The sequence below is a fragment of the Tupaia chinensis genome, unplaced genomic scaffold (genome assembly GCF_000334495.1).
Source record: "Tupaia chinensis unplaced genomic scaffold, TupChi_1.0 Scaffold000346_1, whole genome shotgun sequence".
In the NCBI taxonomy this organism is placed as follows: Eukaryota; Metazoa; Chordata; class Mammalia; order Scandentia; family Tupaiidae; genus Tupaia; species Tupaia belangeri.
In genome coordinates, this window is record NW_006159840.1 from 5843591 (window position 1) to 5860494 (window position 16904).

General features: G+C 46.7%; 1 protein-coding gene across 5 annotated transcripts in view; it reads right to left on the reverse strand.

Moving 5' to 3' along the window:
* The window catches only part of PDE10A (phosphodiesterase 10A), a 303105-nt gene that overhangs the window by 127416 nt on the left and 158785 nt on the right, over positions 1–16904 (reverse strand). For all 5 annotated transcript variants that reach the window (XM_006152260.3, XM_006152256.2, XM_027773359.1 and 2 more), the window contains exon 3: positions 1970–1998. In XM_006152260.3, the coding sequence (XP_006152322.1) occupies positions 1970–1998 (29 nt within the window). The remainder of the gene's footprint in view (positions 1–1969; positions 1999–16904) is intronic.

Sequence of the window (16904 nt, forward strand, 5' to 3'; positions counted from 1 at the left end):
AAAAAAAAAAAAGTTAACACCAAGTTTTTCCCTAGGGCATAAAAACACTCCAGTTACCATGCCTATAAGCGGGCAGTGACGCACCTTCAAGGTGCCGCGTGTCTCCATGTGTTCTCCCGAAAAGAAGAGGTAAGAACTCAGAAGCAGGCCCATACAGGCTCCCCGGGAGCAAAGACCGCAACGAGCCTGGAGCCTCTGCAGACGCTGCTGCTGTCACTTGGCCTTGGGGACTGCTGCCACTCAGGAAGGTGGTTATTTCCGGTTTTTCAAGAGAAGCTAGAAATCCAATTTTTGTATGCAGTCCCTTAAATTTGATTGCTGGCTCCAGCTTCAGAAAACCCCAAATGTGGGAACCAGCAGTTAGTGTAATGGCTATGTCACTGGACTCCCACGTAGTCGACTGTGTTTCGCGTCCCAGACCCGTGGCTTAAACTTGCGCCGGGTGCGTGTGCGTGCGTGCCCAAGATCCTGAGAGGAGAATTGGAGGAGTCCGACCTGGCGAGGCCCCAGAATCTGTCTGAGCCCCCCGACTTTTAAGCTCTGCTTTTGGTCGGATCAACATGATGGCAAGACTACTGTTGTGCGCCCCCCGACTTTGAAACAAAGCTTGGGTCAATTAGCATGTCAGCAAGGCTGTTTGCTATTTGCTCCAGAAACTGTGGCAGCCTTACTGGGAAGCGACCCCTCTCTGACTCCCCAATATACTACTGTAAAAGAATTACATAGCTCTCTTATACATCCTGAGTATACGATAAAATCTTCCAGGAAGTCCCCCGACTGCTCCCCTTTGCTCTGATCACTTACTATTAATTACAATGCGTTATCTCCATGGTCGCAATAGAAGGTGGGCTGAAGTTCTATCTAGGCAGAAGTAATCTTGACTTTTGGAAGGCCCTTCAAAATACATTTAAGGTAAACTTAATCCTTTCTTTACCTAAAATAGGATTAGGCCAAAACTGGCCCAGGACACCTCCACCCTCTCTAAGTAAAATAGATAAATATATTAGGATTTTTTAAATTAAGTTTTAAATCTCTACAAAATTGTATAAATATTATTCTTTATTAATATTCATAAGAACTAACATCTATTCTTGAGATTTTCTTTTTTCAGCACCATTCCCAGTAATCACAAGATGGCTGCTGCGCCGCATCAGCTGATAATCACCTCTGCTTACCGGAACCGCTTTCCCGAAACTGCATTCCTTGGAGACCCACCTACAACTGTGGAACTGCACTAGACCCACCCTTAATCAAACCCTGAATTGCACTAGACCCACCCTTAATCCAACCCTGAATAGAATCTATGTTCTCTATTGTTAAAAAACTTGATGAGCTGTTAATTGAAACATGTAGCCCCTCTCCCTTTACTTGCATGTATCACATTTTCAATAAAAACACATGATGATTCCTAGCAGTGGTCACTCCTCAGAGAGCGATCTCTGAGGGGTGTCCAGCAAAGGACGTGCATGAAAAGGCATTGAGGCCCTTGTCTTCTGTTCACCTTCGCCGCCTCCGTCGAGATAACCCACCCACGCTGAGGCTGGTCCCCGGCAGATTGGCGCCCCAACGTGGATTGCTTGAACAGGGACGTGAGAATGGAGGAGAAGGGATTGCGGTGTGACCATCCCCCCTGAGGGATGATTTCTCGCTTTCTGTCTCTATGTCTCTCTCTGTCAGTCTGGCGAGCACATGTGCCCTATAGCAAAAAAACCTCTCCAAAAAAGAAAAAGAAAAAGAAAACCCCAAATGCATGTGTATACCTAACAAAATGTATCTGTGAGTTATCTGCAGTCTCGAGGCCTCCAGTTTGCAACCTCCCTCCCCACTGACTTTATTACATACTGCTGAGTGATTCTCAGTTTTTGCCATTATCTTCCTAATACTTTACCCCATTCGAACGCTGAGAAAATGTGTAAAAGAGCTCTGCTTCTTGTAGCATGGTAGTAGAAACGACATTCGCATCACTTACCCTGCTGACTTCCTTAGGAGCCGATTCATCTGAGAAATGGAGGGAAGGGGAAAACACAGTTAGAAACTGAGCAGGTCTGGAAGTGCACAACACGTCATCACGCTCAATGAACTGAAGGCTCTTTTGCAATGCTTCCTCTTATGAAATCTAAGAACTTGATTATAAAAATCTTAAAGGTTAAACATCCAGTGTTGGAAGTGGACTTTAATTCCAGAGGGGAAATGAAATACCACAACCACCTTTTCCAACTGCCTTTCAGAGGTCCCAAGATGGAAGGTCTGCTAACACGGCCACGCTGTGCAGACCCCCCGCTGCGGCTGAAGTGGCACACCCGCCGCACCCCGCACGCCGCCACCTCACGAGTATCTCTGAGGGCTGTTAGCCCGTGTGCTGTGAGGCTTCCACGCAGCAGACCCAGAACTGTCCTGAACCGTGTGGCTGCAGTGAGATTTACCATCATGGCACTCGGGACAAAGCACAAGACACCTCATAGTAGCACGGCTTGGGCCATGGACCTGTCGACTCCAGCTTGTCAGCACTTCATTGCTGAAGTGAGACTGATGCTTTGTACTGGTCTAGGAGGGAGCCCCTGGGGGAGGGGGGCTGTCCCACTGGGGCTGGCTGCCGGCAAGGACATGCCTGTGTGGTCAACAGCACGTAAGGCACAAGCTGGAGCTGGAGGTCCCCTTAGGCCCAAACGTCCCACGCACAGTCACTGGCTCTCCCCTGAGAACAGTGTCTGCGTGTGGCCCCCTCAGAGGAAGGGCTCCTGACTCAGCCTGCTCCCAGACCCCCCGACGCGGCCTTCCGTTCAGTGCCATTCTAGTGTCTTTTCCCTGCAATAAACGGTAGACTTACAAGCACAGGTACAGGCCCGATGTCTTCCAGTCATCTAGCCCTTTCTCTCACCACCAGTGCACCGTTGACATGCCAACAATTGCACACTCTTTGTCACTGGAAAGCAGGCCTAATTTATCTTCACTCGGCCAAAAACATGGGCTACCCCTGCCCTCCACGCTCAGACAAGGCCGTGAGTCCTAATTTCTCCTTCCATACCCGTGGTAAATAAACTACTGAGTCTCGAAGTGTCTTTCTGCTTCTCTAGCCTTTCTCAGATTTACCGCTCACCACCCACTGCCTCCATTGCCCAGACGACACCAAGTCCAGTCCCGGCTGTCCCTGAACCCAGCCTGTGCCTGCACACACGTTCGCTCCCACACACTCGCCCAGTCTGTCTTCCGAAACGCCCCGTCTGTTTTGCTCCTCAAGTGCGTCAGTACTAAAGTAAACTAGATTCCAACACTAGCTGCACGTTGTCTTTACCCAAGACGTTTTTAAAAGTACCAGTCGGGGCCCAGCGAGGATGGTGTGGGTGGTGGAGCACAGCTTCCCGATGCTGGAGCTGGGAGGGAGGCCCGGGTTCAGATTCCTGGTCGACCTGAACATACCAGAAATACCTGGATCCTGACTGGCTGGGAGGCAGAGGGGAGGATTACGGCATGGCCACACCCTCCCAAAGGTACCTGTCTGTCAGTCTTTCACTCCTTCTCATGTAATAAATTAAATAAACTTTAAAAAAAATTAGGCTCAGTGCTATCTGATAGCAGGTTTTCAAAAACAGTGCCAGGCCTACCTAGGCAGTGCGTACACAGCGGTGTTTGGACTTCCCTAGGGCAGTGCGTACACAGCGGTGCCAGGCCTACCTAGGCAGTGCGTACACAGCGGTGTTTGGACTTCCCTAGGGCAGTGCGTACACAGCGGTGCCAGGCCTACCTAGGCAGTGCGTACACAGCGGTGTTTGGACTTCCCTAGGGCAGTGCGTACACAGCGGTGCCAGGCCTACCTAGGCAGTGCGTACACAGCGGTGTTTGGACTTCCCTAGGGCAGTGCGTACACAGCGGTGCCAGGCCTACCTAGGCAGTGCGTACACAGCGGTGTTTGGACTTCCCTAGGGCAGTGCGTACACAGCGGTGCCAGGCCTACCTAGGCAGTGCGTACACAGCGGTGTTTGGACTTCCCTAGGGCAGTGCGTACACAGCGGTGCCAGGCCTACCTAGGCAGTGCGTACACAGCGGTGTTTGGACTTCCCTAGGGCAGTGCGTACACAGCGGTGCCAGGCCTACCTAGGCAGTGCGTACACAGCGGTGTTTGGACTTCCCTAGGGCAGTGCGTACACAGCGGTGCCAGGCCTACCTAGGCAGTGCGTACACAGCGGTGTTTGGACTTCCCTAGGGCAGTGCGTACACAGCGGTGCCAGGCCTACCTAGGCAGTGCGTACACAGCGGTGTTTGGACTTCCCTAGGGCAGTGCGTACACAGCGGTGCCAGGCCTACCTAGGCAGTGCGTACACAGCGGTGTTTGGACTTCCCTAGGGCAGTGCGTACACAGCGGTGCCAGGCCTACCTAGGCAGTGCGTACACAGCGGTGTTTGGACTTCCCTAGGGCAGTGCGTACACAGCGGTGCCAGGCCTACCTAGGCAGTGCGTACACAGCGGTGTTTGGACTTCCCTAGGGCAGTGCGTACACAGCGGTGCCAGGCCTACCTAGGCAGTGCGTACACAGCGGTGTTTGGACTTCCCTAGGGCAGTGCGTACACAGCGGTGCCAGGCCTACCTAGGCAGTGCGTACACAGCGGTGTTTGGACTTCCCTAGGGCAGTGCGTACACAGCGGTGCCAGGCCTACCTAGGCAGTGCAGCTACAGTGGTGCCTGGCCTATCTGAGCAGTGTGTCCACAGCACACTGAACTGCAGTTCCAGGAGCCACATGGATGACCACAGGTCTCCATCCCTGATCAGCCTGCAAACTGAGTGCATGTCAGCACCCAAGATCCCGAGACCCTGAGGGCCTGGAGGGCCAGAGGAGGAGGATCGTACTGTGACAAGACCCTGCCGGGTGCTTTCTCTCTCCTTCTCTCTCGTGCATGCATACATTCTCTATCGTTATTAAAAAGAAAAAAAGAAGAAACACTTATTTTTTTGTGTGTTACTGCATTAATAAATACTTGTTTATATATTTTCGTATATTTTTTGCATAATAAGAAAACTACAGGCAACTTTTCTAATAGTGTGACAATGCCATAGCAGAGAACACTTCATTTTATTTTATACATTAAAGTCTCATCATAGAAATATTTCATTTACTCATCAACTCCTAAAGACTTAGCTTCTCCCAAAGCTCTCTGAAGATGGGACTATTTAGTTTAACTATTACAACAAATCACCAGATTCTAAAGTTATAGAGGCTTATATGCTTTCAGTTGTGTTCTGTTTTGTTTTCATTTTTAATCTAAGAAATTCAACGAGCATGGTTAGAAAAGTGAAACTGAATTACAGACAGGTAATACGAGTAGCAGCGTCTGGACGGGTCTAATGGCGCTAACCAGGCTACGGCACGTTGGATTTGTCCACTCTCCACCAATCACCACTGCAAGTCTGAGAATTAGCTCAAGGGAGGACGGATACGAATGCCCGGATGTGTAAGCAAACGTTCCTCTGACCATTCCGTTAGTCTACGAGCTTAGTATTTCTAAAACTTAAGTGTGCGTAAGATACTTACTCCTATCTATTTACAAAACCGACTATCTTCTGATTTATGGATGATTTCAAGTATTTGAAAAAAGGAATTTTACCTACAGCTGACTTCTGGATTTTTTTTAACCTTATGAGCTGATTTAGAAATGTGTCCCCTATCTCCTCCTCCAACTCTGCAGTCAATTTTTATTTCTTTATTTTTACTGTTGAGCTTACTCATAATAGCACATGGATGCATACAAGGGAGGAGAGACAGAAACAGGGAAAAAGCACCTTGGACTGCGTTTTGTCACACCACAGCCCCTGGCCCTGGCCCTCCTGTGCATCGGCACCTTGGGTGCTCACCTGTGCACAGCTGTTTTCAGTCCGACCGCGGGACCCAAACTGGTGGCCGCTGTCTGGCTTCCAGCACTGTGGTTTAATTTGCTACCAACTTCAACCCCAAGCTGGGCACAAACAATTTTTTACTAAATGAAAGTCGAATCTGTCATTCGTAAGGATACAGTATTTTAGCTCCCTGAGGAAATGAGTGAACACACAGAAACGTGCTGTCCTAGGATGGCCGAGACCCACGTCCTACATTTGGAGTTCGGTTTCGTCCACCTCCTTCAGCTGCTCCCGGACGGAGGGGCAGCACTGGGAGCACAGAAGAGGGGCAGCGTACCTGGGCCTTAGAGCATGACTCGGCTTGCAACCCCAACCTGAGCCCTGGCTGGCCACACTGGGCAGGTGGGCGGGGGCCGGGCTTCCTCGGCACCTATCGGCCCAAGGGAAACAACGTCCTCGCAGTCAGCTGCTACTGAAAATGCTGCTCTTTTCTGCAAAGGCAATTTTCAAAGCAAAGGAGGGGTAACAGCACCCTCCACTCATGCAGTCTGTGACCCTGCAGTTGTACAAATTCCAGGTCAAACCCATGGCGAGAACATCACGTCCCATCGGCCTCCAGCACGCACTCACAGCTCGACTGCGGGATGGCCCTGACCACTGAGGCAATGAAGCTCGCTTTGAAATGAAGAGTAAGCGGGTCCCAGAAAAGAAGAAGCCCTCCATGAATACCAGATTTTCACTTATTCATGAGCATCAAATTGGCAACGGAAAGGTTCACAAGAAAGGACCTTAATTTCTACGCAGCGAAGGGTGCCAGGAATTGCATTCAGCAGCTACCCGCTGAGGAGCCGCGTGTGCAGACCAGTCCCTGCTCTCGTGGCACGGGAATTTAGCGGGATACATAAACAAAGGAACAAGTACTTTCGGAAAAGCAATGTCTGTACTCGTTAAATTCATTTTTTATAAAAGGAGAAAGCACCTACCACCTAAACATCATTTTAATCATTTTAAAATGTCTTAGTAAGAATAGTTCATAAGGGGAAAATTCCCTAAGTACATCTTATACGTTAAGTGCTTAATTTTTTTTGTTTGTTTGTTTTTTGAGAGGTTTTTGCTATAGGGCGCATGCACTCGCCAAAAAAACAGAGAGGCAGACAGAAAGTGAGAAATCACCCCCCAGGGGGGGTGGCCACACTGCAATTCCTTCTCCATTCTCCTCTTGGGATCTTGGGCATGCACGCACACGTGTCTGGCATGAGTTTAAGTCACCAGGTCCAAGTCTCGAACCACGGTCAACTACATGGGAGTCCAGCAACACAGCCATTACACCGACTGCTGGTCCCAGTAAGTGCTTAATTTTAAATACTGTAAATGTTTATAAATGAGTGTCTATTTGCACTTCCTCTTTGATAACTTCTGATAGTTCTTTGATATGAAATGTGTTTTTGTGATAAATCCAAGCTGATAACAAGAATTTTAAGGAATTTGTATTATATGGACTGACACAGTTCTGTGGCTGCTTGCAGTATTATTCTTCACTCTATTTGATAAAAATCCCAGAAATGGGGAACAAGGGGATAGGAATTCCACTAAAACTGTGCACTTAGCAATCAATAGAAACTAATACTTTTTTTTTCTTCAGTTTTTGCTGCGAGGTGCATGTACTCACCAGAGAGGAAAAGAGAAGGAAAATGATAAATCACCATTCCTCCCGGGGGGTTGGCCAAGCTGCAATCCCTTCTCCTCCATAGTCCTCTTGAGATTTGAGGCCCGTACACACATGTACCCACTGTACTTCCACGCCACGAGGCCTGGGACTTGAACTGTGCAGCCAGCACCTTAACCACCGAGTCACCTGCTGGCCCCTACGTTTTCTTACTATTCTCTCCTTAAAAACTATAGACAATAAGTAAACACCATTAAAGAACAGGAAAGCTGAGAGGAAAATGTTTAGTAAGCTTAATAAATGAGTACAGAGATATAAAGAAGACCCTTTATATCTTAAAATCAAGCATTAAAGAAAGAGCTGAGAATGTTTTTGTCCTCATAACCTGTATCTTTACCATTGGTGGACTTTCTGACATCTTCACCAGAGGACATCAGACTTGAAAAAGTTTACTATAAAAGGGTCACACGATTCAGGGTGCGGCCGCTACACACGGGAGAGTGCTGCTCGTGTCCAATTCGGCCATGGTTTGGGCAAATTAAAAAGCATGAAGCGGGGCAGATGGTGGCTCAGCAGTAAAACACACGCTCTGCAAGGTGACCCCACACGGGAAGGCTCCAGGTTCAAGTCCCGAGACCTCCAGGTGTACACTGGGCACGCTCCCAGGCCCCAGGGCTGGTGGGGCTGGGACAGACCTGTCTCTCTGGCTCGTACCCGGGCACGTGTTCCCTCTCTCTCTCTCTCATGTGACTGATGGAACGGCTGCCCGCGCCAACTGCGCCCACAGCCTCCGCGTTTGGGTTCTCTCAAAGCCATGGACGCTAGCCTCTTTCTGATTAAGCTAACTGAGGCCTTACTCCAGCACCTGGCACATACGAGATGGTCCCCAGATGTGGTGGGCGTCGTGCGTGGGGAGCTTGCAGCTTTGCTAGAAGTCTGCTGCCTTTAGAGGGCTCCACACCCGTGCTAGCAGCAGAAGGACCTCAGCCCCAAGTCCGCCACAACCTAGCAGGGAAGACGAGGAGATGGAGGAGGTCGAAAGATGGAGAGGAGAGAAAGCGGGAGAACAAAAACCAGGGAACGGAGAGGGAGAGGAGAAGGAGGGGGGTGAAAGAGGGGGGGAATTGCGGTCTTTGGCGAGATGTCTGGCCCAGTCAACCTTGAAGTCAACCTTGAAGTCCGCCTTACCAGTGGACTTGTTCGCATCTGAGAGTCGCCTGTTTCTGTAGTCAACTTCACCAGGTAAACCGAAACCACCGAGAGCATTTAAAGATCAAAAACCAGAAGCAACCCCCCCACACCCCCGCAGCGGCCTGTGCTGCCAGCCGTGCCCCGCAGACGGCCGCCGTGCCCCGCGCCCGGGAGCCACATGTGCGGTCCCGCGTGACGGCCAGGGTGGCAGCACATGCCTGCCGCCCAGCATCCAGAAGGCTGATACAGAGAACCAGCGAGCGTGAAGCTGTCCCGGGCAACACAGCAAGACCTAGTCTAAAGGAGCCAGGTGTGGGGCCAACAGGTGGCGTGGTGGTTAAGGCACTGGACTCCCACACAGCTGGCCACAGTCCAAGTCCTGGACTTCGCAGTTTGAAAATCACCCTGGCTGTGTGCATGCGTTCCCAAAATCCTGAGAAGAAAACAGAGGAGACTGCAGCGTGACCATCCCCTGTGGGAGGGATTTCTCGCTTTCCCTCTCTCTGTCTCTCTCCAGCGAGCACATGCACTGTGGCAATAATAAGAATAAAATAAAAGGGAACCAGCAGTTAGCGTAATGGCTATGTCGCTGGATTCCCACGTAGTCAACCGCAGTTCGTGTCCCGGACCCGGTGGCTTAGAACTCACACCGGGTGCGTGAGCATGCATGCCCAAGATCCCGAGAGGAGAATGGAGGAGAAGGGATTGCGGTGTGACCATCCCCCCTAGGGGGTGATTTCTCACTTTCTGTCTCTATGTCTCTCTCTGTCTGTCTGGTGAGCGCACGCGCCCTATAGCAAAAACCTCTCAAAAAAAAAAAAAATAATAAAATAAAATAAAATAACAGAGCCAGGTGTGGTGGGACAAAGCTGCGGTCTCAAGTGAGAGGCTGCGATGGGAAGAGCAGGACACACGTCTTCAACATAAATACAACAATTACTTCACACCAGTCCTTGAAACGGGATTTAATCTGTTATCTAAAATAAAATCTGAAAGCTCCCCATTCCTACCCAACAATAAATCCCCTCGCTTAGAATTCAGGTCCTCACACAGCGGCTCTGCTCTATTTCCCAGAGAAGTCTGCAACACACAGGACCCCTGCCACCCCAACAACGCGGGCCTCTCTAGATGCCCCAATGTGCCCTGCTCACTCCTCACCCAAATCATCACTGTCACACGGCTGCTCACTGGGCACCTGTGCTCTGCTCACCCCTAACCCAAATCATCACTGTCACACGGCTGCTCACTGGGCACCTGCGCCCTGCTCACCCCTAACCCAAATCATCACTGTCACACGGCTGCTCACTGGGCACCTGCGCCCTGCTCACCCCTAACCCAAATCATCACTGTCACACGGCTGCTCACTGGGCACCTGCGCCCTGCTCACCCCTAACCCAAATCATCACTGTCACACGGCTGCTCACTGGGCACCTGCGCCCTGCTCACCCCTAACCCAAATCATCACTGTCACACGGCTGCTCACTGGGCACCTGCGCCCTGCTCACTCCTAACCCAAATCGTCACACTGTCACACAGCTGCTCACTGGGCACCTGTGCTCTGCTCACTCCTCACCCAAATCATCACTGTCACACGGCTGCTCACTGGGCACCTGTGCTCTGCTCACTCCTAACCCAAATCATCACTGTCACACGGCTGCTCACTGGGCACCTGTGCTCTGCTCACCCCTAACCCAAATCATCACTGTCACACGGCTGCTCACTGGGCACCTGTGCCCTGCTCACCCCTAACCCAAATCGTCACACTGTCACACGGCTGCTCACTGGGCACCTAGCAAGCGCCTGGTGCTGTTCTCGGTGCTCCCCAGATCTCAGAGGACAGCAGAAGACAAGACTGTAATCTTGGTCCTCCTGAAGTGTCACCCTAGGCAAGCAGCTGTTAGTATGTGTGACAAATCAGTGACAAGCTGGAAGTGGGTAAGAGCTCTGGGTGGGGGGTGGAGCAGGAAAAGGGCAGTCAAAAAGCATGAAACAAGTGAAGGGAAGCACACCTCAGGATGAAAGGTGGTCACCGCAGGCCTAGGGAGGAGGGGAGCGGGGACTGAAGCAGCTACCAGGGAAGAGCACCCGGGCAGCGGCAGGCCTGGGCGAGGCCGGGTGCCAGAGCGCCTGACGGACTCTGGCCAGAGGCAAGCTGGCCCCTGAGGGCCACTCAAATCCACAGGCTCACCGAGCTCTCTTCGCTGAGAGTCCTGATCCATCCCTTCCTACTAGGAAAGAAGAGCAAGGTAGAGAGTGAAAATCCCGCTCATGGGACCAGCAGGTGGCATAATGGCTATGTCGCTGGACTCCCACGTAGTCAACCACGGTTCGTGTCCTGGACCCGGTGGCTTAAACTCACGCCGGGCGCGTGTGCGTGCATGCGCAAGATCCCGAGAGGAGAATGGAGGAGAAGGGATTATGGCGTGGTCACCCCCCCAGGGGTGATTTCTCGCTTTCTCTCTCTCTGTCTCTCTCTTTCTGGTGAGCGCATGCACCCTATAGCAAAAACCTCTCCAAAAAACAGAAAGATCCCCGCTCACACCCCGACTTCACGCACCAGCAGCCGCACCCCAGTGTCTGGACCTTTCTGTGCTTGCCTCCCTCACATCTGTGAGACGAGATGACTAAGGAACGTTAGGGTACAGAGCTGATGTCGTAAGGTCCTTTCGCAGAGCAGGCTCTCCACAAACTGTACTTTTGTTTCTGTTCAACTTGCCTTCCATTGAGACCTAAATGAATGAGTAATCTTCTTAATTAAAAGAGACCACAGCTAATATTTCTCTTACCTTACTGAAAAATAAGATAAAAAACTACTCCGGAATAATTAAAATATAGACAATGGTGCTTTTGCTTATAGTATTTTCCTTCCACCAACAAGAGTGCTAAAATGCTGGCTGACTGATACTCTTGCCAGTGGTTTAAAATATCTCAGTCTAATTATTAAATAGGGTGGTTTTAAATAGGGTGGCAAAGGGTGCTGGACTCCCACATGGCCACGCGTGGTTTGAGTCCCAGACCTGGTGGCTTGTTTTCTCACTTTCTCTCTCTCTTACTCTGCTTCTCAATCTCTCTCTCTGTCCCTCTCTGGTCAAATTAAAATAATAAATAAAATAAAGTTCAATGGAATAATTGTTTTAAAATAACTTCTTAAAAAACTTCTCAGAAAAAGTTTTATTTTTGCTGAAAAAATTATTTCATTTTTAATAATAATATCAAATAAAAATAAGTAAGAAAATGTCCTGTCAGGCCAGATGCTGGTTGGAGTAGCTGAATCCCATGCAGCTGACCGCACAGTTCAAGTCCCAGACCCAGAGCTTGAAAAATATGCTAGGCACGTGTGTGTGTGTGCGTGTGTGTGTGTGTGTGTGTGTGTGTGCGTGCCCCAAAGTCCTGAAAAGAGAAATTGAGAAGGGGTTGTGGGATGGCCATCCCCCAGGGCAGGTGTTTTCTCACTTTATCTCTTTCTCTCTCTAGCTAAGTACACATACTCTGAAAAAATAACAACAATGAAAGAAAAGAAAAGAAAAGAAAAAAAGAATATGCTGCAAGAGCACACAGCTTTCTTTAAATCTTTTACTCTGCTTTCCCCCCTTTTTTTAAAGTCTACATATCCATTTCTTCTGAGAGTGAGGGACAGTCGCCCCCAAATGGGTCCTCACATGGCGATCCACCCCCGGCCTCGGCTGGCCAGGGTCACAGCATGCACACTGCCACCTGGCATGAAAGGAGAGTCCGGAGTGAGACCCGGACTGCCCGTGTGGCTTCCAGCACTGCGGAACACTGCGTTACTGCTGGGCGCCGCGGCTGACCTGCTTCCCTTCTAATGTGTTTTTACTACCAGCGGCTCTGTTACTGCCCTAATTACTAACGTGTTTGCAGATCTTTGAACTTCTGCTCTAAAACTGTTCAAAGAAAGCATTACGGTATCAGCTTTATTCGGTCTCTATGAAGTTCTTTCATGTTTGTCCCACTTACCTGACATTACGTCAGATGGGAAAGACAGGGGAGCTTAGAGTACCAGCTCTATTTTTGGTTTCTGGGTACACTGAAAAGAGTAATACCACAGCAATACCACAGTACTTTATTAAAAACAACAGCAAAAAAATTCAACTTGTGCAGGAAAGTGAAGATTGTGAGTGGTTCTCTCTGCTTTAGGCCATCTGACAAGGCAGACAGAAGGCAACAGCCTGGTGGGAAAAGTCTGCTCAGGACAGTGGGAGCGTGTGGGCGATGAGAAAGCAGATGCTGGCTCACCCCGGGAGTGAGGGCGGCCCTACTCCAGAACGTTTCGTCAGAGATTCATGAGGCTCCCGAGGAAGGGACCCAGTCTAACTCCAGAATGTATATATTTATACCGGGTAGTTTATTATTATTATTATTATTAAAAAAAAAATTATTATAAATACTATTCAAAGGAATAAAGCGAAGACACCAGGCAGATGTTTTGTGTTGAGATAAATGCTGACTAATATACTAGGACCGAAAAACATTAGGATTTTCCACGATTTTCAGCACATTGGCTGTCTTGCTACCACACTCCTACTTCTTCATTTCTCGTGTCAGTTAAAAGACAATGGCTTTTAGATAATTCAGTATTAAGACGTTTTACTTAACTTAAAATTAACAGCAACTTATAACAATGAATCATTGAAGATTCATTACCTTTTGCCTAACATTTGATATTGGTGACCAAATTTCATACTTCTATAAAAAGCAATTTTAGTTATGCTCTGAGGGAAAAAAAAGAAACAAACTACAAAATCAATGCAATTCTATCTAAATGCCAGTGACATTTTCACAGAAATAATAAAAACAACCATACTATTGGCCTGAAATCACAAAAGGTCGCATGTCACCAAAGCAATATTGTGCAAAAAGAATAAAGTTGAAGGCATCTCACAATGAGGCTTCAAAACATATTACAAAGCCATAATAAACAAAATGGCATGGCATTGGCACAAGAATAGATACATAAACCAATGGTACAGAACTAATACTCTAGAAATAAATCCAACAACATACAGACAACTGATTTTCAACAAATATCATAGGAAAATTCAGTAGAAATAAGATCATCTTTGCAATAAATGCTACTTGGAAAACTGAATATTTACCTGTTTAATAAAAAAGAAAGGAAATTATCTTCTTATCTCTATCTATGAAGATCAACTTAAAATGACTTAAATATCTAAATAAAAACAAAAACTATATATAACACTACTTGAGAAAAGCATAGGGGAAACACTTCAAGATACTGAAGTAGGAAAATATTTCTTAACTAAGACCCTTAAAGTAAGGGTCTAACATTTTGATCTAACACCAAAATTTACAAATGGGGTTACATCAAGCTGAAAGTTCCTGCACAACAAAGAAAGCAATACAGAAACAACCTACAGAATGGGAGAAAACATTCTCAAGCTATACCTATGATAAAAGATCGATAAATAAAATATATAAGGAAATCAAACATTTCACCAGCTCAAAAAGAATAACCTAATTTAAAAATAGGCTTACCATTTGACAACTCTCAAAAGAAGATATACAAATAGATGGATAAAAAGCATATGAAAAAATATTCAACATCTCTTGTCATAGAGACGTGGAATTCAAAAACACCAAGAGGTATCACCTAACTCCAGTCAGAATGGTAATGATCAAAAAAGCAAAGAATTACAAGTGTTGGTGAGGCTGAAGTGAAAAGGAAACTCTCTGGCATTGTTGGTGGGAAGGGAAATTAGTATAGCCATTGTGAAAAGTAGTATGGAAATTCCTTCAAAATCTAAAACTATAATATAACTACCATGTGACTCAATCCCATTCTTGCATATTTACCCAAAAGACAAGAAACTACTCTGCTGGACAGACATTTGCACATCCACATTTCACAACAGGTAAGACATGAAATTAGTCTAAGTACCAAACAACTGAGGAATGGATTAAGAAAATGTAGCACATATACACAATGGGATATTACTTAGCTATAAAGACAATATCAACACTAAGTGGACAAATCTAGAAGATACAACACTAAGTGAAATAAGTCAGGCTGTGCAAGACCAAATGTCCACACTGTGTGGACAGAAACCGAAAACTTAGACGGCACAGAAATAGGGAGAGTAATGGTAGATACCAGAAGTGCACAGGGGCCACGGGGAAGGGCTCCATGAAAAAATTAACAGACACAATAATGTGTATGAACAAAGTTATAGGTTATAGGATAGTCTACCACAACAGAGTAAAAACCGTGTTGCAATATACCTCAAAAAAAAAAAAAAATCAGGCATACCACATAATATAATGTTCTTTGTTGAAGACGAGTATGTTTGTGTCCCCGATTTGATTATTCTACCCTGTACGAATGCTTTTAAAAATCATACTTTACTCCACGAACATGTACAGTTATTATAAGTCAATAAGAAATTATAGTTTTTAAAAAGTTCCATTTTTGCCCATGAAGAATAAACTGGTACAGAAACTGCCTTACAGTTACGACTTAAAAAAAAAAAAATACATGAAATGAAGGGTTTTAAACCTTTTGTGGGCAGCATGCAATACAAGACTGAAATCCCAGAGATAAAACATTAAAAATAATAATAATAATGCTCATTGTGGACAGAAGCTCACAATCAATGAGGAATTTAAGGGAATTTCCTTAACCTGATCTAAGGCGGTGATAACCTACAGATACCACCATCACATAGTGGATGAAAGAGTAAATGCTTTCTTGCTAAAATGGGGAACCAGCCAACAATACCTGCTCTGACTACTCTGCTTCAACAATACACCATTTACAATTGTATAAGGTTGACCACACAAATTTTAGCAATTGCTCAACACTCTAGTAAATAAAATTAGATATATTTATATGCATAACCATTATAGTTACATAGATAAATAGATATAAGGCACACTAATAGAAAAGAAAAAAAATGTTCACAAAGGGCACACTTCAATAAAAAGTTGTAAGAAATCTACAAACATAACTAGTAGAATGAGAGAGTTTGGTAAGATCATCAGGTATAAGTTCAGAGCAATTCCGAGTCAAAAATACATAGAGAGGTAGATCCTGTTGTTGACCCAGAGCTGCCGTTGCTCTCCCCAGAACGATCTACAGAGGCAACACAGGCTACGCAAAAGCTCTCCAGGTTTTCTGCAGGACTTGTAAAGTGTATACGGCAACACAAATGCCCCAGAAAAAAACAAGTCAGTGATTAAAAATAAGGATGTTGGGACAGCAGATGGCTAACAGTTACATGACTGGACTCCCACGTGGTCAACCATAGTTCAAGTCTTGGACCTAGAGACTTAAAACTCACACCGGGTGTGTGTGCATGCATGTCCAGATCCTGACAGGAGAATAGAGGAGAAGGGATTGTGGTGTGGCCATCCCTCCTTGGGGTGATTCCTCGCTTTCTGCCTCTCTGTCTCTCTCTCTTTCCCCATGCACCCTATAGCAAAAATCTCTCTCAAAAAGAAAGAAAAAATAGGCAAAAAAAAAAAAAAGTAAATAAAGGAAGTACAGAAGTTACATTACATTCCAGTTGTCCCTGTGAATTTATATTAATACAACTGTGTGGAATTGGCATAATAAGAGTCATGTAACTCAATGAACCAAATGCAAACTCAGAAATAGATACGTGCATACACGTGATTTTAGAGAAAATACTACAGTAATTAACTGAAGAAAGGAGAATCTTTTTCAACAAATGCTACTGGGGGGGAAAAGTGGGTATTTGTGGGGGAAAAACCCTTAACCCTTCCTTCACAGCAGATAAGAAAATTGAATTGAGTCTAATCAAGGACCAGTACACAGAGTGGCCACAGTAAAACAGCTACCAGAAGAAATGCGAGTTAAATAAAGAGCTCTTGGAGCAAACATGAAAAACATGAACATAAAAAAAATTATAATGGAACAGATTATCACAATTAAACATGTTGGCTCTTTAAGAGACACTGTTGAGAAAATCAAAGCACAGACTGGGAGAAAGTATTTTCAAATATACATATCTGGCAAAAAAAAAAAAAACCTCCTAAGGACCAGCAGTTAGCGTAATGGCTATGTCACTGGACCCCCATGAAGTTGACGTGGTTTGATTCCTGGACCTGGTGGCTTAAACTCACACTGGGTGCGTGTGCATGCGTGCCCAAGATCCTGAGAGGAGAATGGAGGAGAAGGGATTGCAGGGTGGCCATCCCCCCTGGGGGCTGATTTCTTGCTTT